Source organism: Teleopsis dalmanni, chromosome X, assembly GCF_002237135.1.
Source record: "Teleopsis dalmanni isolate 2A chromosome X, ASM223713v2, whole genome shotgun sequence".
Taxonomy (NCBI): domain Eukaryota; kingdom Metazoa; phylum Arthropoda; class Insecta; order Diptera; family Diopsidae; genus Teleopsis; species Teleopsis dalmanni.
This window is the reverse complement of record NC_051848.1, coordinates 97438256-97462609: the sequence shown is the minus strand read 5'-3', so window position 1 is coordinate 97462609 and position 24354 is coordinate 97438256. Positions and strand designations below refer to the sequence as shown.

Below are 24354 nucleotides of genomic sequence, written 5' to 3'. Positions count from 1 at the left end.
ATATATTTTTTATATATATATCTTTTATATATATATATATCTTTTATATTTATATCTATCTTTTATATTTATATATATCTTTTATATTTATATATATCTTTTATATTTATATATATCTTTTATATTTATATACATCTTTTATATTTATATATATATCTTATATGCATATATATTTTATATATATTTTCTATATTTTTATATTATTATTTTTTTTTATATATATTTTCTATGTTTTTATATTATTATTTTTTATATATATTATATATATATTTTTTCTATGTTTTTATATTATTTTTATATATTAGTATATTTATTTATATATTAATATTTATTATATTATGTTTTTATATTATTATTTTTTATATATATTATATATATATATTTTTTCTATGTTTTTATATTATTATTTTATATATATATATATATTTTCTATATTTTTATATTACAATTTTTTTTATATATGTTATATATATATATTTTTTATATATTTAATTTATTTTTTTTTTAATATGTATTTTTAAATGGTTTTTTTTTTTATGTCTTATTTTGTTTTTTTTATTTATATTGCTTTTAAATATTGCTTTTATATATATTGCTTTTGTATATTGCTTTTATATATTGCTTTTATAAATTGCTTTTATATATTGCTTTTATATATTGCTTTAATTTATTGCTTTTATATATTGCTTTTATATATTGCTTTTTATATATTGCTTTAATATTATAGATTTATATATATAAATAATTTTTATATATTTCTTTTTGTATTGAGTTTTTTAATGTTTTTCTTATATTATGTATTTTTATTTATACTGGGCTTAGAAATTGTATAATTTTACAAATATTTTAGAGCTCTTTTTTTTAGCTCGTGAAAATTGAATGACATTGCTTAATAATATTAAATATTCACAAATTTTTTTACCAAAATAAATTCGCGACTTAATTTTAAAATTTTGATAAGATACATATTTACAGTTCTAAAAATATACTGAATAATGTTAGGTTAAAAAAAATAATACTACGTTTTAAATGTACATTGGAGTTGTATATATGTATGTATATTTTTTTTTTTGGTTTCAAGTAATAAAAAAACAAATTTTACCTCACAAATATTTTATGGATCTTCAAATGGAATTTTTTGTTTTATCAAAAAAGTGATTTATTTTTTGATATCATCAGCTATTTTTTGATTTTTATATTTGTTATTTTTATTGATAAGACAATAGAAGAACTTAAAGACATAAAATAATTATTAATGACGAACATGATGGTATATACATATGTGTACATAATGAATACATTAAACAGAAGACGTTATGTTTTTCGTATTTGTTTTTCATTATCACAAAAAAAATTAAAAAAGAAAAATATTTTAGGTTATATTATTTACCTTGTTGCAAAATGTCGAAATAATTATTCCATTAAAATGCAAAGTATATTCTTTTCTATGTATTCGTGTTATTAAGAAAGAGACAATGCGAAGAAAAATCATTAAAGCTATAATCAATGTTTTCATTCACGAAGTGGTGAGTAGGGTGTGGTGGATACTGCATATCATTTGACGCGATTAAAGCTAAAGCTTGCCTTCAATTTGGTTAAAAAAAGTGCTCTGCCTTTTGTTTTTGTTGTAAAAATTGCGGGGTTAAGTAGCTTTAATAAAAACAATTGTTGTACTTATTATATTTTTTGTGATAATATTAAAAAAAGTTGTCTTTTTTTTTAATTAAATTAAAATTTCAGAAACATTTTTAGTACCGAATGTTAAAAATGTCAAAATTAAATTTTAATTAAGAATATTAATTTTTATTACTGTAAGTTCGTACGATTTTATATTAAAAAGCACAGGTCGTAGAGTTTTTACGATATTTAAAAAAACGAAATGAAAAGTCAAAAATCGACATAAAGAATATCAGAGCAACATAAATCCATCTAGAGCAATGATAGTTTGTTTCTCTAGAGCATATTAATTCTTATAACACTTGTAAAAAAAAAAAGCATTTTGGTTTAGTAATGGCAATCCTATTTTAATTGCAATAGATTGTGAAATTGCACGCAAGACTATTATAGTACTACCTTTTTTTTTTTTATTAGTACCAAAAAATTTTGTAATAAAAAAAAAATGCATTAAGAATATAAACATTTCTATATTAGAAACGCGTTTTATTTCCTAAATTAGTCATTTTCTCTCTAAGTCCTTGATATTCCGATATCAAAGACTTAGTCTCTGTTAGTTAATTTTAATCGCTTTTTATTTTTTAAATATATCTTTATCTTATATTTTTTTTCGCATAAAATTGTATTCAAATGAATAATTTTATAAGCCATAAAATATATTAATAATTATTAAAACTAAACCAATTTTTCTCGCTTTTTCTTTGTAGCGAAACCCCAGTAGTTGAAAAGATCACTGCAGAGGATGTAGATAGTAAAGAGTTGGCAGAGGAAGTCGATGCAGCCACTGAAAACGGTGCTGAGGAATCTGCTGACGCAAAAGAAAATGGTGATTCCACCGGTGAAGCTGAAGTTAGCGATGAAGCACCAGATGCTGCCGACGGTGAGAAGGGTGATGACGACGCAGCAGCTGATGGTGAAGATGGTGCAGAAGAAAATGGCGATGAAGGTGTTGCCAAAGAGGCCAACGGTGAAGCAGCCGGTAAATATCATAATATATAATATCATATATAATATCATATATAATATCATATATAATATCATATATAATATCATATATAATATCATATATAATATCATATATAATATCATATATAATATCATATAATAATATAATATTATATTAATATAATATATAATATCATATATATATATATCATATATAATATTATATAAATATCATATATAATATATATATATATCATATATAATATCATATATAATATCATATATTTAATATCATATATAATATCATATAATATATAATATCATATATAATATCATATATAATATCATATACAATATCATATATAATATCATATATAATATCATATATAATATCATATATAATATCATATATAATATCATATATAATATCATATATAATATCATATATATAATATTGTACATATTATTTTTTTATTTTATAAGCCATATTTTTACTATAGTTCTAGTAAATAGTATATAATTTCAATAGAGAAATGAAATTATGTTGTTCAATGGCCTTAAAGAAATGGACTTAAATTGAGTCAACGCAATTTCAATATTAATATATTCTTAATACAGTGTCTAACATTCGCAATAACATTCAATCCCAGATCCATGATTTGATATATTGTTTTTTGAGTTAGTGATATTTTTTTGAATTTTTGTATGTCACTTAAATCAAGAAATCAGCACTCAACAAATAAAGTGTTAAAAAACTTTTATTAAATAAGTTTTTATATATACATTACATAGGTTTTCACATATATATAACATCGGTTTTTACTTATATAACATAGGTTTTTATATATATAACATAGGTTTTTATATATATAACATAGGTTTTTATATATATAACATAATATAGTTTTTTATATATATAATATAGGCTTTTATATATATATAACATAGTTTTTATATATATATAACATAGTTTTTATATATATATAACATAGGTGTTTATATATATATAACACATGTTTTTAAATATATATTGAATTGGGCTTTTATGTATATATTTAATTGGGTTTTAATTTTTTTTATGAAAAAATTTTTTTTATAAAAATTAAATATATAAATAAAATATTTTTTATAAAAATTAAATATATAAATAAAATATTTTTTATAAAAATTAAATATTTTGTATAATAATTAAATATTTTTTATTTATAATTAAATATTTTTTATTTATAAATTTAATTTAATTTTAATATTGTATATTTATTTTAATTTTTAAATAAAGGTAATTTTTATAAATAAATCAAATAATTTTAAAGTATATTAAAATGATCTTTCCTTTTTAATGAAATAAGTTAATAGCATACGTTTTGTAATCATTATTACTATTTTACTTAAGAATAACATATTTACGTATTTATATAACGATGAAAACTCTTCCAACAGAACGGTATTGGGTGGATGATTTTCTGATTACATTTTTTTTAAGACAATATTTTTTAGGACAATTTTTTTTTAAGACCATATTTTTTAGGACAATTTTTGTTAAGACAATATTTTTTAGGTAATTTTTTTTAAGACCATATATTTTAGGACAATTTTTTTTAACATTTGGAACAACTTAGCGAAACACATACCTTGAATAATTAATAGGAGAGTTTTCACTGTGTGATGTTGTTTTGAATAGATTTCTATAATATATACAAAATATTTTATGTGTAGAAATTTTACTAATATATTTTTATTTATTTTGCAGAAGCAGTCAAGCGAAAGGTAGTTGCCGATTCTGATGGCAAGGTTGATGATACTGTCCCAACCCCAGAAAAGAAAGCTAAGCTAGACGACTCAGCATCAAAAGAAGAAGCGCAAAACGGTGCGGAAGGGACCGAAATAGCCGCTTAATTTAAGTTACAATCTTATTATCCTTTAATCTTAAAATAATAATTTAAAGAAAAAAATTTCAAAAGAAAAGAAAAATTAACGACAGTATAAAATTAAAAAAAAAATAGTATGTAATTGTATGTGTACGCTGAGGAATGAGACAAAACAGTAAACTATTTTACAAAATACAAAATTGAATAGTTGAGATAATATCAACATCAAAATGTAACACCTCACCTTATTCCTATGTAACCATATGTATAAAGAAAACAAATCTACAAGAAGAAAATATAAGTAATAAACAAAACAAAACAAATGTAACTTAAAAAAAAAAAAATTTGTACACAAACGAAAAACCTGTAAAGATAGGATTGTTCCAAAAAATCACATTGTTCTTTTTTTGTTTTTGTGTTTTGAAGTATAACACTTGCTATTAATATTAATATGTATTTAAAATACGGTGTTTTGGCAGGCAAAGCGATAAATAGCAGAAGAAAATTCTGGTTTCATTTGCACCTTGATTGAGTGATGAACCGTCCCACCAACCACAATACACCGACAAAGTAATAACTTTTTATTTTGGTACTTATTTTGAACTTGAACCAAATGACAAAAAGCGATCATATCACGTGTAATGCATTTAATTTTACAACACGCACACAAACTTTAAAAAACTACCGTAAAATTTGAAAAATTCGACTTGAAAAGAAATACTTGTGATTTTAGGAACAATCTTCAATCTCAATAAAATGTTTCTAAAAAGATTTTTTATAAGTTTAAAAAAATTTATTTTAATTTTCGAAGATACAATTTTTTAAGTTTTTTTTTTCTTATATCTATTGTATGTACTATTATACGGGGACAGTTTGATAATTCAGTGGGCTGAATTTCTCGTGTATCTTTAAATGCAAAACTGTTTCAGTCATCCACTAACTGTTAATAAACCACTGTATTATTTTGAACGCATTAGCGTTATTTATTTCACATTGTGAATTTTAACCAATTTAAAAAAAAAAAAATGAATTTCGTGTGTTGGTTCCATTAAGCATCCACGAAACTAAAAAAAGAATTGACAAATACTATTAGAGAACTCCACACCCAACAATTTCAGCGGCTGAGAAATAAATGGTTTTCTAATTTCAGAAAAGGTCATTCAGCCATTCTAACTTTTGAAAATGATGCGCTTAATTGGTGAGGAAAATGTCACTGAATTATGAAATAGTCCTCGTATACTAAATTGTATTATGCTGTATTTAACTAAACATAATGTAGAGGATAAGGGGGAAACATTTCTTTATTATTACAGCTTAACATAGGGATAACACACTATAATATAGTGAATAATTCTCGCATTTATAATGTTAAAAAGGGTTTTCCAAATGGCATTTATTATAAATACAATACAAATAAAATAGTTTATAAAAGAAAAAAAAAAAACATGTATGAGATGTGATCAAAAAGTAACGAGAATTTCTTAAGTATGCGTGCTTTATTCTGTTTATGAATTAAAATAGTTTTTTGTGTATTAGTTACACTGACGATAACGTAAGTGCTAACTGTATAGGGTAGTTTTTGTACTTAAGGTTGAATTAGTTGTGCCGTAAGTTGACGCTTTCTAAATTGTGTAAAGTAGCGCATTCAATTATTGGTGCTGTAACATAAAAGCAAAACTTAGGCATCTGTCGAATTTAGACTGCAATGAGGAATATAAACCATTTCTTTGTGTGGTAAATGTTAGGTGTTCAGTTGGAACGGTGTTTGCAATGTTATATGACTACTTCAACTACCTAAATTTTTTTGCTTATAGATTATCTACATTAACTAATTTAAGCCTAAAGTTCGGGTTTTTTTAGCTAAGCGAATATGCAACATCGTATTTCAATCAATACGATGTTTTTTCTTTTTTTTTTTGTCATCAGAAAGTATAAAGTTTTGTATTGGAATCCATATCGGATTTGGTGTAGCATTTAAAATGTCATCAACACTTTCGACGACAACCGCAAGTTTATAAACGATTTTATGGAGATCGAAAGGGTTCAGGCGTCCTGAAATCTATTATAATGAATTTTCTTTTTAATGGGGGAATTACCGTTATTAAAATAGTGCAATTACGTGTGTAAAATGACTCTTTGAAGGTCGAGTTTTACTCAAACGCTTTTTAATTCATGATGGAACGTGGATTGTGCAATAAGCTTGCACCATATAGTTATCAAAAGTAAAGCAAAACATGTTTGATACGTTTATTGCTTTAAAAATAACAATATCTAAGTCTAAGTCCGCTGGTTTATTTGAAAATATTCATCAAGTATTAAGTACAATCCATGTCAGGGTCGTGCAAGAACTGCATCAACACTAGAAATTGCCACAAAAATGGAGGATAAGATTTTGACGATACAGTTATTAAATCGAAAGAGTGTTTTAGTAAAGGCTCTAGGCATTTTAATAAAATCAATAATCTAGAGGTTAAGTTATCTTATTCAAGTTCTTCGAATTTGCTGTTAGTTTACATTCAGGAATCACTTTATGACGTGTAGCAAGAATTTTTTTTGAGATGCAAAAGTAATGTTATTGGACGATGTCCTCTAAAATGGTAAATAACAATAAATATATTTAGTACAAATTGAATGGACAAATTTGTGAAACAGAAGATAAACAGCATCGCTATAATGTCGTAAATGCCATTCTAGTCTAGAGACATGACTCTGCTTTATTTTTCAAATTCTAACTACAATGTTTTTCAATAACAGATGATACAGATGGGCGATCCTATCTAGAGAAACTACGGAGGAATGAGTGCATAAAATGAAAGATAAACTACTTTGACGGGGTAAAATTCAGGATATACTTTAAGCACTCTTTGAAACAATTGAAAATGCTCGTTACTTTTCAATCACAATTCGTATTTAATTTAAATTCTTGTAGCCAATTTGTTGAATATATATCTGACCTTTTTGATGCTAATTGTGGTAAAATTTCTAATTCAGTTTAGGAGTATAGGAGGAAAACTCACAGATTACGTTTGTACATGAATGCTTCAACTCGGTTTGGAGTATTCTTTTCCTTTAGCTACGGCTACCGGGTTTGAAAAATGTTTGTTGCAATATACATCCAACAACTATCATCTTACTCTATTAATATAAAACCTATAATATTGCGATTTGGGAAACTCACCTTCCTTAATAGTTTTTACAGTAAAATAATACAAGTAACTGCAATATTAATTAGTTTGTATATGAAAACCTGAGGGTTAAATTTCTAACATACCAAAAGTTGTTCAATACAAAAAAAAAAAAACAAAAAAAAATAATTGTAAAAGAAAACTGTTTCAAACACATGTTTATCTTAAGGATCCCTATTACTACTGTTAAGCAACGTGGAGGGACGCGACTGAAGGGATCCAGATAACTTAAAATGAATATTTCAAAACTAGATTAGTCGATACCTTCTTAATTAAAAAGAAGGAAACAAAAAAGAATTTCAAAATAATTCATAATAAATGAAGATTTGATATAGGTTTTTGGTGAGGACTCGTTATAGGCAATGCGTTTCTCACGTTAAAGTAAAAAGCCTACGATGATTTAGATTAGCCGTCTAATATTGAAAACCAGAATATCTGAGTTTTCTTTAAGATAGTTAAATAAAGTCGCGGAAAATATACATTTTAAGTCGTCCGGTTTGTCAGATTTGTGTATATCCACTTATTCGGAACTGGTAAGACACATGTATACATGTGCATATCCAATAAAGGCTATGTTTTTGCTTTGATTAAAAAGTTTATGGATAGATGACATATATGCATAAGATTATCCTGGTATTCTCGGTGTTCTACCATTTAACTGCAATTTTTATCATGAAAAATGACAGGATTTTTGATCTATTCATTTTGGTTTTAAGGTCACTTCTGTCTGTCTCGTTTGAAACGTTGTAAAACATAGAACATAGAAATGAAAATAAACATTCAATGGAAAATATTTTATTTTAAATAAAATAAAACCATAAATACTATTTTGTATTGTTTTAAATGAAGCTAACTGTTAGGTTTCCTAGATCTATATATGTACTTATATTGTAGAATAAACAAGGAATTAATTTTATACATAAGTTTTTTTTTTTAATAATGTAATTTTGTGCTCGATTTAAGATTTTGGTTTATCACTAATTTCTTTTTCTACTCCAAGGAGAGTGTCGAGTAGCACTCAGTTATCACAGATTTCATTACTCCAATGAGAGATTTTCTGAAACGTCTTTTTTACGGAGAGTGAAACATTATTAAGGATTATTAGACACACTTAGTCGTCCATGATGATGAATGGTTTTAGGATGCTTGGATTTATTTAATCAAATATTTACAGTTAACATATGGATATTTGGAAGATATCTAATGCACCAGTGTTTATTTGTTAAAAAGTCTAATAAATTTGCAACAAATTTATTACTACAATTGTCTTAAACATCCGTTACGATATATAGGTGAGGCAATTATTCTGTTTTTAAGGAAATCTGCTTTAATCCATCCAAGTGCATCCGAATATTTAATTGTGCAAAGCAGACTCTCAATGGCTCAGATCTTGAATATGATGTAACAATAGCGAAGGTATGACATATGCATCAGAGAATTGAAATGAGTACTCAACACTCGAATCATTCACTGTGTTTCATTTATATACATTCTGACTTTTTTTTCACCTGATTCATACATAGAGCATAGACTGCACTTAAACACTTCTCATATAATACTTATAAACACCGACATTCGACACGAAATGAATTCAAATGATTTATGAATCATTTACAGTTAAGAGAAATTTGCTTGTTGTTGTTTACTGTGCAAATAATTTCCTACACAGAGTGTTCTGGAAGTATAGAAGGAACATTTTTCCAAAGTTCTATCTGGCGATAATAACATTAATTCTGTTTTTGGACAAATGGTCTCGGAATCTTCAATCGAAAATAATGGTGTTGAAATTCCACTAGCTACCCATAGCGAAGTGCGTGTTGCAATACAGCGACTATGCAGCAATAGAGCGGTAGGCGCAGAGAGCCTACCTCCAAAATTGTTTCAAATCGGTGGCAATTAAGTAAGTAAGTAAAACGAAAATGGAGGTTCTTATTACATTTCTCAAACTTTTAGCGACCACAGACAGTATAAAATAGAAGATGTTGAAGACCATATAAATAGTAAATATGCTGTACATTTGCCTGTGCGTTTATCCGAAAATGTTTCCCTCAGATCTTGAGCTAAGCAAATAAAACTTCTTAAAGGGATTTTTTATAAATTCAGTCAGTTAAAACCAACAATAGTACAGAAAAAATATTACAAATGATGAGGCATTTATGGTATATATATATAATTTTATATATACATAATTTTATATACATATAATTTTATATATATATATTTTAATTTTAATTTTATATTTATATATGTATATATAATATATATAAATAGCGTGTGTAACGGCAATTTTTATACCCCTATTTAAAATAAACATTTATTATATATATATTCATTCCTTTATTTAACTTAAATTGAAATATATTTGTTTCTTGATATATCATATTTTAACAACGAAAAATTTTATACAAATATTAAAATATATGTATTATATATACGCGTAGTTCAAATTATAAAAATGTTGACAATTATCCCTGTGATTTCATTCATCAAAAGAGGGATTCTTTGAATTCCGCTTAGGTTTAGGGACTACATCCAAGTGATTTTATTGATAGCCAAACCAAAAGAGAGATTCTTTGAATTCTGCTCAATCTTCAGAAAAATTAAAATAATAAGTAACGAAAATTAAATGAAAGTTTTTCGTATTAAAAATAATAATATAATATGTGTGACCACTTAAATAACGGAATAAATTTAAAGTAAAATTAGGCACAACTCATTTATCAGTATGAAGTAAACCAAACACCCAAATTTCTGGTCTTCTAATGAGAAGACTTTTTGATAACCATTATTTCTGTATTTAAATGTTGTAAGTGATAGGTTTAAAATTGATCCTTTCTTCGGACAATAAAGCACTCCCCAGACTAAATCCACTACTCACAGTCTATTTTACATTTTATAAGATCATATCTACTCACACATAGTGTACAGGACTTCCAATATTCAATTTATGTGTTAAACGGTTCCCGATTAAGACTATGACGTAATGAATATAAAGTAAATCGGAAGTCAGTACAAAATACTTTAAAAGCGTCAACTAATATCCTGGATATCATGTTCTTAGTTTTCTTCTCTTTAAAGTTTGGCTACGAATGTGATGCATTCTGGTAATATTTAGATTCAAGTTTGTCATCGAGTTCGAATGAAGATGTCATCTAATATTTTGTTAAGTTTCTTGGATGAAAAATAGGAATAAAATAAAGTTATCAATTATAAAAGTATCTGACTACATCATCAATAACTAAAAAAATTTAAACTACAATTAGGCACAACTCATTTACCAATATGAATTAAACCAAACTTACCCAAATTTCTGGTCTTCTAATGAGAAGACTTTTTGATAACCATTATTTCTGTATTTAAATGTTGTAAGTGATAGGTTTAAAATTGATCCTTTCTTCGGATAATATGGCACTCCCCAGACTAAATCCACTACTCACAGTCCATTTTACATTTTATAAGATCATATTTACTCACACATAGTGTACAGGACTTCCAATATTCAATTTATGTGTTAAACGGTTCCCGATTAAGACTATGACGTAATGAATATAAAGTAAATCGGAAGTCAGTACAAAATACTTTAAAAGCGTCAACTAATATCCTGGATATCATGTTCTTAGTTTTCTTCTCTTTAAAGTTTGGCTACGAATGTGATGCATTCTGGTAATATTTAGATTCAAGTTTGTCATCGAGTTCGAATGAAGATGTCATCTAATATTTTGTTCAGTTTCTTGGATGAAAAATAGGAATAAAATAAAGTTATCAATTATAAAAGTATCTGACTACATCATCAATAACTAAAAAAATTTAAACTACAATTAGGCACAACTCATTTACCAATATGAATTAAACCAAACTTACCCAAATTTCTGGTCTTCTAATGAGAAGACTTTTTGTTAACCATTATTTCTGTATTTAAATGTTGTAAGTGATAGGTTTAAAATTGATCCTTTCTTCGGATAATATGGCACTCCTCAGACTAAATCCAATACTCACAGTCCATTTTACATTTTATAAGATCATATTTACTCACACATAATGTACAGGACTTCCAATATTCAATTTATGTGTTAAACGGTTCCCGATTAAGACTTTGACGTAATGAATATAAAGTAAATCGGAAGTCAGTACAAAATACTTTAAAAGCGTCAACTAATATCCTGGATATCATGTTCTTAGTTTTCTTCTCTTTAAAGTTTGGCTACGAATGTGATGCATTCTGGTAATATTTAGATTCAAGTTTGTCATCGAGTTCGAATGAAGATGTCATCTAAGATTTTGTTAAGTTTCTTGGATGAAAAATAGGAATAAAATAAAGTTATCAATTATAAAAGTATCTGACTACATCATCAATAACTAAAAAAATTTAAACTACAATTAGGCACAACTCATTTACCAATATGAATTAAACCAAACTTACCCAAATTTCTGGTCTTCTAATGAGAAGACTTTTTGTTAACCATTATTTCTGTATTTAAATGTTGTAAGTGATAGGTTTAAAATTGATCCTTTCTTCGGATAATATGGCACTCCTCAGACTAAATCCAATACTCACAGTCCATTTTACATTTTATAAGATCATATTTACTCACACATAGTGTACAGGACTTTCAATATTCAATTTATGTGTTAAACGGTTTCCGGTTAAGACTTTGACGTAATGAATATAAAGTAAATCGGAAGTCAGTACAAAATACTTTAAAAGCGTCAACTAATATCCTGGATATCATGTTCTTAGTTTTCTTCTCTTTAAAGTTTGGCTACGAATGTGATGCATTCTGGTAATATTTAGATTCAAGTTTGTCATCGAGTTCGAATGAAGATGTCATCTAAGATTTTGTTAAGTTTCTTGGATGAAAAATAGGAATAAAATAAAGTTATCAATTATAAAAGTATCTGACTACATCATCAATAACTAAAAAATTTTAAACTACAATTAGGCAAAACTATTTACCATATGAAGTAAACCAAACTTACCCAAATTTCTGGTCTTCTAATGAGAAGAATTTCTGTTAACCATTACTTCTGTATTTAATTGTTGTAAGTGATAGGTTTAAAATTAATCCTTTCTTCGGATAATATGGCACTCCTCAGACTAAATCCAATACTCACAGTCCATTTTACATTTTATAAGATCATATTTACTCACACATAGTGTACAGGACTTTCAATATTCAATTTAATTGTTAAACGGTTTCCGGTTAAGACTTTGACGTAATGAATATAAAGTAAATCGGAAGTCAGTACAAAATACTTTAAAAGCGTCAACTATATCCTGGATATTATGTTCTAAATTTTCTTCTCTTTAAAGTTTGGCTACGAATGTGATGTATCCTGGTAATGTTTAGATTCAAGTTTGTCATCGAGTTCGAATGAAGTTGTCATCTAATATTTTGTTAAGTTTCTTGGATGAAAAATAGGAATAAAATAAAGTTATCAATTATAAAAGTATCTGACTACATTATCAATATTTAAATAAGTTTAAAGTACAATTAGGCACAATTCGTTTACCAATTTTACTTCATGTAAACCAAACTTACCCAAATTTCTGGTCTTCTAATGAGAAGAATTTCTGTTAACCATTATTTGTGTATTTAAATGTTGTAAGTGATAGGTTTAAAATTAATCCTTTCTTCGGATAATATGGCACTCCCCAGACTAAATCCAATACTCACAGTCCATTTTACATTTTATAAGATCATATTTACTCACACATAGTGTACAGGACTTCCAATATTCAATTCAATTGTTAAACGGTTCCCGATTAAGACTTTGACGTAATGAATATAAAGTAAATCGGAAATCAGTACAAAATACTTTAAAAGCGTCAACTATATCCTGGATATCATGTTTTAAATTTTCTTCTCTTTAAAGTTTGGCTACGAATGTGATGTATCCTGGTAATGTTTAGATTCAAGTTTGTCATCGAGTTCGAATGAAGTTGTCATCTAAGTGTTTGTTAAGTTTCTTGGATGAAAAATAGGAATAAAATAAAGTTATCAATTATAAAAGTATCTGACTACATTATCAATAATTGAATAAATTTAAACCACAATTAGACACAACTCATTTATCAATATGAAGTAAACCAAACTTACCCAAATTTCTGGTCTTCTAATGAGAAGAATTTCTGTTAACCATTATTTCTGTATTTAAATGTTGTAAGTGATAGGTTTAAAATTAATCCTTTCTTCGGATAATATGGCACTCCTCAGACTAAATCCAATACTCACAGTCCATTTTACATTTTATAAGATCATATTTACTCACATATAGTGTACAGGACTTCCAATATTCAATTTATGTGTTAAACGGTTCCCGGTTAAGACTGTGACGTAATGAATATAAAGTAAATCGAAAGTCAGTACAAAATACTTTAAAAGCGTCAACTATATCCTGGATATTATGTTCTAAATTTTCTTCTCTTTAAAGTTTGGCTACGAATGTGATGTATCCTGGTAATGTTTAGATTCAAGTTTGTCATCGAGTTCGAATGAAGTTGTCATCTAAGATTTTGTTAAGTTTCTTGGATGAAAAATGGGAATAAAATAAAGTTATCAATTATAAAGGTATCTGACTACATCATCAATAATTAAATAAATTTAAACCACAATTAGGCACAACTCATTTATCAATATGAAGTAAACCAAACTTACCCAAATTTCTGGTCTTCTAATGAGAAGAATTTCTGTTAACCATTACTTCTGTATTTAAATGTTGTAAGTGATAGGTTTAAAATTAATCCTTTCTTCGGATAATATGGCACTCCTCAGACTAAATCCAATACTCACAGTCCATTTTACATTTTATAAGATCATATTTACTCACATATAGTGTACAGGACTTCCAATATTCAATTTATGTGTTAAACGGTTCCCGGTTAAGACTGTGACGTAATGAATATAAAGTAAATCGAAAGTCAGTACAAAATACTTTAAAAGCGTCAACTATATCCTGGATATCATGTTTTAAGCTTTCTTCTCTTTAAAGTTTGGCTACGAATGTGATGTATTCTGGTAATGTTTAGATTCAAGTTTGTCATCGAGTTCGAATGAAGTTGTCATCTAAGTGTTTGTTAAGTTTCTTGGATGAAAAATAGGAATAAAATAAAGTTATCAATTATAAAAGTATCTGACTACATCATCAATAATTAAATAAATTTAAACCACAATTAGGCACAACTCATTTATCAATATGAAGTAAACCAAACTTACCCAAATTTCTGGTCTTCTAATGAGAAGAATTTCTGTTAACCATTACTTCTGTATTTAAATGTTGTAAGTGATAGGTTTAAAATTGATCCTTTCTTCGGATAATATGGCACTCCCAGACTAAATCCACTACTCACAGTCTATTCCACATTTTATAAGATCATATCTACTCACACATAATGTACAGGACTTTCAATATTCAATTTAATTGTTAAACGGTTCCCGGTTAAGACTTTGACGTAATGAATATAAAGTAAATCGGAAGTCAGTACAAAATACTTTAAAAGCGTCAACTAATATCCTGGATATCATGTTCTAAGTTTTCTTCTCTTTAAAGTTTGGCTACGAATGTGATGCATTCTGGTAATATTTAGATTCAAGTTTGTCATCGAGTTCGAATGAAGTTGTCATCTAAGATTTTGTTAAGTTTCTTGGATGAAAAATAGGAATAAAATAAAGTTATCAATTATAAAAGTATCTGACTACATTATCAATAATTAAATAAATTTAAACCACAATTAGGCACAACTCATTTACCAATATGAGGTAAAATAAACTTACCGAAATTTCTGGTCTTCTAATGAGAAGAATTTCTGTTAACCATTACTTCTGTATTTAAATGTTGTAAGTGATAAGTTTAAAATTGATCCTTTCTTCGGATAATATGGCACTCCTCAGACTAAATCCAATACTCACAGTCCATTTTACATTTTATAAGATCATATTTACTCACATATAGTGTACAGGACTTCCAATATTCAATTTATGTGTTAAACGGTTCCCGGTTAAGACTGTGACGTAATGAATATAAAGTAAATCGAAAGTCAGTACAAAATACTTTAAAAGCGTCAACTATATCCTGGATATCATGTTTTAAGCTTTCTTCTCTTTAAAGTTTGGCTACGAATGTGATGTATTCTGGTAATGTTTAGATTCAAGTTTGTCATCGAGTTCGAATGAAGTTGTCATCTAAGTGTTTGTTAAGTTTCTTGGATGAAAAATAGGAATAAAATAAAGTTATCAATTATAAAAGTATCTGACTACATCATCAATAATTAAATAAATTTAAACCACAATTAGGCACACCTAATTTAGCAATATGAAGTAAAATAAACTTACCCAAATTTCTGGTCTTCTAATGAGAAGAATTTCTGTTAACCATTATTTCTGTATTTAAATGTTGTAAGTGATAGGTTTAAAATTGATCCTTTCTTCGGATAATATGGCACTCCTCAGACTAAATCCAATACTCACAGTCCATTTTACATTTTATAAGATCATATTTACTCACACATAGTGTACAGGACTTTCAATATTCAATTTATGTGTTAAACGGTTTCCGGTTAAGACTTTGACGTAATGAATATAAAGTAAATCGGAAGTCAGTACAAAATAATTTAAAAGCGTCAACTAATATCCTGGATATCATGTTCTAAGTTTTCTTTTCTTTAAAGTTTGGCTACGAATGTGATGTATCCTGGTTATGTTTAGATTCAAGTTTGTCATCGAGTTCGAATGAAGGTTTCATCTAAGATTTTGTTCAGTTTCTTGGATGAAAAATAGGAATAAAATAAAGTTATCAATTATAAAAGTATCTGACTACATCATCAATAACTAAAAAAATTTAAACTACAATTAGGCACAACTCATTTACCAATATGAATTAAACCAAACTTACCCAAATTTCTGGTCTTCTAATGAGAAGACTTTTTGATAACCATTATTTCTGTATTTAAATGTTGTAAGTGATAGGTTTAAAATTGATCCTTTCTTCGGATAATATGGCACTCCTCAGACTAAATCCAATACTCACAGTCCATTTTACATTTTATAAGATCATATTTACTCACACATAATGTACAGGACTTTCAATATTCAATTTATGTGTTAAACGGTTTCCGGTTAAGGCTTTGACGTAATGAATATAAAGTAAATCGGAAGTCAGTACAAAATACTTTAAAAGCGTCAACTAATATCCTGGATATCATGTTCTTAGTTTTCTTCTCTTTAAAGTTTGGCTACGAATGTGATGCATTCTGGTAATATTTAGATTCAAGTTTGTCATCGAGTTCGAATGAAGATGTCATCTAAGATTTTGTTCAGTTTCTTGGATGAAAAATAGGAATAAAATAAAGTTATCAATTATAAAAGTATCTGACTACATTATCAATAATTAAATAAATTTAAACCACAATTAGGCACAACTTATTTACCAATATGAAGTAAAGCAAACTTACCCAAATTTCTAGTCTTCTAATGAGAAGACTTTTTGTTAACCATTATTTCTGTATTTAAATGTTGTAAGTGATAAGTTTAAAATTGATCCTTTCTTCGGATAATATGGCACTCCTCAGACTAAATCCAATACTCACAGTCCATTTTACATTTTATAAGATCATATTTACTCACACATAGTGTACAGGACTTCCAATATTCAATTTATGTGTTAAACGGTTCCCGATTAAGACTATGACGTAATGAATATAAAGTAAATCGGAAGTCAGTACAAAATACTTTAAAAGCGTCAACTAATATCCTGGATATCATGTTCTTAGTTTTCTTCTCTTTAAAGTTTGGCTACGAATGTGATGCATTCTGGTAATATTTAGATTCAAGTTTGTCATCGAGTTCGAATGAAGATGTCATCTAATATTTTGTTAAGTTTCTTGGATGAAAAATAGGAATAAAATAAAATTATCAATTATAAAAGTATCTGACTATATCATCAATAACTAAAAAAATTTAAACTACAATTAGGCACAACTCATTTACCAATATGAATTAAACCAAACTTACCCAAATTTCTGGTCTTCTAATGAGAAGACTTTTTGTTAACCATTATTTCTGTATTTAAATGTTGTAAGTGATAAGTTTAAAATTGATCCTTTCTTCGGATAATATGGTACTCCTCAGACTAAATCCAATACTCACAGTCCATTTTACATTTTATAAGATCATATTTACTCACACATAGTGTACAGGACTTTCAATATTCAATTTATGTGTTAAACGGTTTCCGGTTAAGACTTTGACGTAATGAATATAAAGTAAATCGGAAGTCAGTACAAAATACTTTAAAAGCGTCAACTAATATCCTGGATATCATGTTCTTAGTTTTCTTCTCTTTAAAGTTTGGCTACGAATGTGATGCATTCTGGTAATATTTAGATTCAAGTTTGTCATCGAGTTCGAATGAAGATGTCATCTAATATTTTGTTAAGTTTCTTGGATGAAAAATAGGAATAAAATAAAATTATCAATTATAAAAGTATCTGACTATATCATCAATAACTAAAAAAATTTAAACTACAATTAGGCACAACTCATTTACCAATATGAATTAAACCAAACTTACCCAAATTTCTGGTCTTCTAATGAGAAGACTTTTTGTTAACCATTATTTCTGTATTTAAATGTTGTAAGTGATAAGTTTAAAATTGATCCTTTCTTCGGATAATATGGTACTCCTCAGACTAAATCCAATACTCACAGTCCATTTTACATTTTATAAGATCATATTTACTCACACATAATGTACAGGACTTTCAATATTCAATTTATGTGTTAAACGGTTTCCGGTTAAGGCTTTGACGTAATGAATATAAAGTAAATCGGAAGTCAGTACAAAATACTTTAAAAGCGTCAACTAATATCCTGGATATCATGTTCTTAGTTTTCTTCTCTTTAAAGTTTGGCTACGAATGTGATGCATTCTGGTAATATTTAGATTCAAGTTTGTCATCGAGTTCGAATGAAGATGTCATCTAAGATTTTGTTCAGTTTCTTGGATGAAAAATAGGAATAAAATAAAGTTATCAATTATAAAAGTATCTGACTACATTATCAATAATTAAATAAATTTAAACCACAATTAGGCACAACTTATTTACCAATATGAAGTAAAGCAAACTTACCCAAATTTCTAGTCTTCTAATGAGAAGACTTTTTGTTAACCATTATTTCTGTATTTAAATGTTGTAAGTGATAGGTTTAAAATTGATCCTTTCTTCGGATAATATGGCACTCCTCAGACTAAATCCAATACTCACAGTCCATTTTACATTTTATAAGATCATATCTACTCACACATAGTGTACAGGACTTCCAATATTCAATTTATGTGTTAAACGGTTCCCGATTAAGACTTTGACGTAATGAATATAAAGTAAATCGGAAGTCAGTACAAAATACTTTAAAAGCGTCAACTAATATCCTGGATATCATGTTCTTAGTTTTCTTCTCTTTAAAGTTTGGCTGCGAATGTGATGCATTCTGGTAATATTTAGAATCAAGTTTGTCATCGAGTTCGAATGAAGATGTCATCTAATATTTTGTTAAGTTTCTTGGATGAAAAATAGGAATAAAATAAAGTTATCAATTATAAAAGTATCTGACTACATCATCAATAACTAAAAAAATTTAAACTACAATTAGGCACAACTCATTTACCAATATGAATTAAACCAAACTTACCCAAATTTCTGGTCTTCTAATGAGAAGACTTTTTGTTAACCATTATTTCTGTATTTAAATGTTGTAAGTGATAAGTTTAAAATTGATCCTTTCTTCGGACAATAAAGCACTCCCCAGACTAAATCCACTACTCACAGTCTATTTTACATTTTATAAGATCATATCTACTCACACATAGTGTACAGGACTTCCAATATTCAATTTATGTGTTAAACGGTTCCCGATTAAGACTATGACGTAATGAATATAAAGTAAATCGGAAGTCAGTACAAAATACTTTAAAAGCGTCAACTAATATCCTGGATATCATGTTCTTAGTTTTCTTCTCTTTAAAGTTTGGCTACGAATGTGATGCATTCTGGTAATATTTAGATTCAAGTTTGTCATCGAGTTCGAATGAAGATGTCATCTAAGATTTTGTTCAGTTTCTTGGATGAAAAATAGGAATAAAATAAAGTTATCAATTATAAAAGTATCTGACTACATTATCAATAATTAAATAAATTTAAACCACAATTAGGCACAACTTATTTACCAATATGAAGTAAAGCAAACTTACCCAAATTTCTAGTCTTCTAATGAGAAGACTTTTTGTTAACCATTATTTCTGTATTTAAATGTTGTAAGTGATAAGTTTAAAATTGATCCTTTCTTCGGATAATATGGCACTCCTCAGACTAAATCCAATACTCACAGTCCATTTTACATTTTATAAGATCATATTTACTCACACATAGTGTACAGGACTTCCAATATTCAATTTATGTGTTAAACGGTTTCCGGTTAAGACTTTGACGTAATGAATATAAAGTAAATCGGAAGTCAGTACAAAATACTTTAAAAGCGTCAACTAATATCCTGGATATCATGTTCTTAGTTTTCTTCTCTTTAAAGTTTGGCTACGAATGTGATGCATTCTGGTAATATTTAGATTCAAGTTTGTCATCGAGTTCGAATGAAGATGTCATCTAAGATTTTGTTCAGTTTCTTGGATGAAAAATAGGAATAAAATAAAGTTATCAATTATAAAAGTATCTGACTACATTATCAATAATTAAATAAATTTAAACCACAATTAGGCACAACTCATTTACCAATATGAAGTAAAGCAAACTTACCCAAATTTCTAGTCTTCTAATGAGAAGACTTTTTGTTAACCATTATTTCTGTATTTAAATGTTGTAAGTGATAGGTTTAAAATTGATCCTTTCTTCGGATAATATGGCACTCCTCAGACTAAATCCAATACTCACAGTCCATTTTACATTTTATAAGATCATATCTACTCACACATAGTGTACAGGACTTCCAATATTCAATTTATGTGTTAAACGGTTCCCGATTAAGACTATGACGTAATGAATATAAAGTAAATCGGAAGTCAGTACAAAATACTTTAAAAGCGTCAACTAATATCCTGGATATCATGTTCTTAGTTTTCTTCTCTTTAAAGTTTGGCTACGAATGTGATGCATTCTGGTAATATTTAGATTCAAGTTTGTCATCGAGTTCGAATGAAGATGTCATCTAAGATTTTGTTCAGTTTCTTGGATGAAAAATAGGAATAAAATAAAGTTATCAATTATAAAAGTATCTGACTACATCATCAATAACTAAAAAAATTTAAACTACAATTAGGCACAACTCATTTACCAATATGAATTAAACCAAACTTACCCAAATTTCTGGTCTTCTAATGAGAAGACTTTTTGATAACCATTATTTCTGTATTTAAATGTTGTAAGTGATAGGTTTAAAATTGATCCTTTCTTCGGATAATATGGCACTCCTCAGACTAAATCCAATACTCACAGTCCATTTTACATTTTATAAGATCATATTTACTCACACATAATGTACAGGACTTTCAATATTCAATTTATGTGTTAAACGGTTTCCGGTTAAGGCTTTGACGTAATGAATATAAAGTAAATCGGAAGTCAGTACAAAATACTTTAAAAGCGTCAACTAATATCCTGGATATCATGTTCTTAGTTTTCTTCTCTTTAAAGTTTGGCTACGAATGTGATGCATTCTGGTAATATTTAGATTCAAGTTTGTCATCGAGTTCGAATGAAGATGTCATCTAAGATTTTGTTCAGTTTCTTGGATGAAAAATAGGAATAAAATAAAGTTATCAATTATAAAAGTATCTGACTACATTATCAATAATTAAATAAATTTAAACCACAATTAGGCACAACTTATTTACCAATATGAAGTAAAGCAAACTTACCCAAATTTCTAGTCTTCTAATGAGAAGACTTTTTGTTAACCATTATTTCTGTATTTAAATGTTGTAAGTGATAAGTTTAAAATTGATCCTTTCTTCGGATAATATGGCACTCCTCAGACTAAATCCAATACTCACAGTCCATTTTACATTTTATAAGATCATATTTACTCACACATAGTGTACAGGACTTCCAATATTCAATTTATGTGTTAAACGGTTCCCGATTAAGACTATGACGTAATGAATATAAAGTAAATCGGAAGTCAGTACAAAATACTTTAAAAGCGTCAACTAATATCCTGGATATCATGTTCTTAGTTTTCTTCTCTTTAAAGTTTGGCTACGAATGTGATGCATTCTGGTAATATTTAGATTCAAGTTTGTCATCGAGTTCGAATGAAGATGTCATCTAATATTTTGTTAAGTTTCTTGGATGAAAAATAGGAATAAAATAAAATTATCAATTATAAAAGTATCTGACTATATCATCAATAACTAAAAAAATTTAAACTACAATTAGGCACAACTCATTTACCAATATGAATTAAACCAAACTTACCCAAATTTCTGGTCTTCTAATGAGAAGACTTTTTGTTAACCATTATTTCTGTATTTAAATGTTGTAAGTGATAAGTTTAAAATTGATCCTTTCTTCGGATAATATGGTACTCCTCAGACTAAATCCAATACTCACAGTCCATTTTACATTTTATAAGATCATATTTACTCACACATAGTGTACAGGACTTTCAATATTCAATTTATGTGTTAAACGGTTTCCGGTTAAGACTTTGACGTAATGAATATAAAGTAAATCGGAAGTCAGTACAAAATACTTTAAAAGCGTCAACTAATATCCTGGATATCATGTTCTTAGTTTTCTTCTCTTTAAAGTTTGGCTACGAATGTGATGCATTCTGGTAATATTTAGATTCAAGTTTGTCATCGAGTTCGAATGAAGATGTCATCTAATATTTTGTTAAGTTTCTTGGATGAAAAATAGGAATAAAATAAAATTATCAATTATAAAAGTATCTGACTATATCATCAATAACTAAAAAAATTTAAACTACAATTAGGCACAACTCATTTACCAATATGAATTAAACCAAACTTACCCAAATTTCTGGTCTTCTAATGAGAAGACTTTTTGTTAACCATTATTTCTGTATTTAAATGTTGTAAGTGATAAGTTTAAAATTGATCCTTTCTTCGGATAATATGGTACTCCTCAGACTAAATCCAATACTCACAGTCCATTTTACATTTTATAAGATCATATTTACTCACACATAATGTACAGGACTTTCAATATTCAATTTATGTGTTAAACGGTTTCCGGTTAAGGCTTTGACGTAATGAATATAAAGTAAATCGGAAGTCAGTACAAAATACTTTAAAAGCGTCAACTAATATCCTGGATATCATGTTCTTAGTTTTCTTCTCTTTAAAGTTTGGCTACGAATGTGATGCATTCTGGTAATATTTAGATTCAAGTTTGTCATCGAGTTCGAATGAAGATGTCATCTAAGATTTTGTTCAGTTTCTTGGATGAAAAATAGGAATAAAATAAAGTTATCAATTATAAAAGTATCTGACTACATTATCAATAATTAAATAAATTTAAACCACAATTAGGCACAACTTATTTACCAATATGAAGTAAAGCAAACTTACCCAAATTTCTAGTCTTCTAATGAGAAGACTTTTTGTTAACCATTATTTCTGTATTTAAATGTTGTAAGTGATAGGTTTAAAATTGATCCTTTCTTCGGATAATATGGCACTCCTCAGACTAAATCCAATACTCACAGTCCATTTTACATTTTATAAGATCATATCTACTCACACATAGTGTACAGGACTTCCAATATTCAATTTATGTGTTAAACGGTTCCCGATTAAGACTTTGACGTAATGAATATAAAGTAAATCGGAAGTCAGTACAAAATACTTTAAAAGCGTCAACTAATATCCTGGATATCATGTTCTTAGTTTTCTTCTCTTTAAAGTTTGGCTGCGAATGTGATGCATTCTGGTAATATTTAGAATCAAGTTTGTCATCGAGTTCGAATGAAGATGTCATCTAATATTTTGTTAAGTTTCTTGGATGAAAAATAGGAATAAAATAAAGTTATCAATTATAAAAGTATCTGACTACATCATCAATAACTAAAAAAATTTAAACTACAATTAGGCACAACTCATTTACCAATATGAATTAAACCAAACTTACCCAAATTTCTGGTCTTCTAATGAGAAGACTTTTTGTTAACCATTATTTCTGTATTTAAATGTTGTAAGTGATAAGTTTAAAATTGATCCTTTCTTCGGACAATAAAGCACTCCCCAGACTAAATCCACTACTCACAGTCTATTTTACATTTTATAAGATCATATCTACTCACACATAGTGTACAGGACTTCCAATATTCAATTTATGTGTTAAACGGTTCCCGATTAAGACTATGACGTAATGAATATAAAGTAAATCGGAAGTCAGTACAAAATACTTTAAAAGCGTCAACTAATATCCTGGATATCATGTTCTTAGTTTTCTTCTCTTTAAAGTTTGGCTACGAATGTGATGCATTCTGGTAATATTTAGATTCAAGTTTGTCATCGAGTTCGAATGAAGATGTCATCTAAGATTTTGTTCAGTTTCTTGGATGAAAAATAGGAATAAAATAAAGTTATCAATTATAAAAGTATCTGACTACATTATCAATAATTAAATAAATTTAAACCACAATTAGGCACAA

The 24354-nt window shown here is 27.3% G+C and overlaps 1 protein-coding gene and 1 long non-coding RNA gene across 22 annotated transcripts; one reads left to right on the top strand and one right to left on the bottom strand.

Moving 5' to 3' along the window:
* Positions 1-2381: 2381 nt before the first annotated feature.
* Positions 2382-5513, top strand: LOC119687027 (spore wall protein 2-like; the record flags this gene model as incomplete). The annotated part of the gene is given in 2 exon segments (XM_038101168.1): positions 2382-2653; positions 4370-5513. Coding segments are annotated over 2 exon segments (418 nt in total), but the record flags the coding sequence as incomplete, so codon positions are not given.
* Positions 5514-10085: 4572 nt separating this feature from the next.
* On the bottom strand, positions 10086-24276 carry LOC119662037. Of its 21 annotated transcripts, none has more exons than XR_005250678.1 (25): positions 23829-24276; positions 23270-23697; positions 22711-23138; positions 22152-22579; positions 21593-22020; positions 21034-21461; positions 20475-20902; positions 19916-20343; positions 19357-19784; positions 18798-19225; positions 18239-18666; positions 17680-18107; positions 17121-17548; positions 16562-16989; positions 15445-15871; positions 14887-15313; positions 14329-14755; positions 13723-14197; positions 13213-13228; positions 12650-13076; positions 12093-12520; positions 11534-11961; positions 10975-11383; positions 10416-10843; positions 10086-10252 (listed from the first exon to the last, which is right to left on the bottom strand). It is a non-coding gene; the product is annotated as an uncharacterized LOC119662037 (long non-coding RNA). The 21 variants fall into 21 exon arrangements; XR_005250664.1 differs by having other exon boundaries at positions 10975-11402; positions 13213-13639; positions 13771-14197; XR_005250663.1 differs by having other exon boundaries at positions 13213-13639; positions 13771-14197.
* Between the last annotated feature and the right edge of the window lie 78 nt (positions 24277-24354).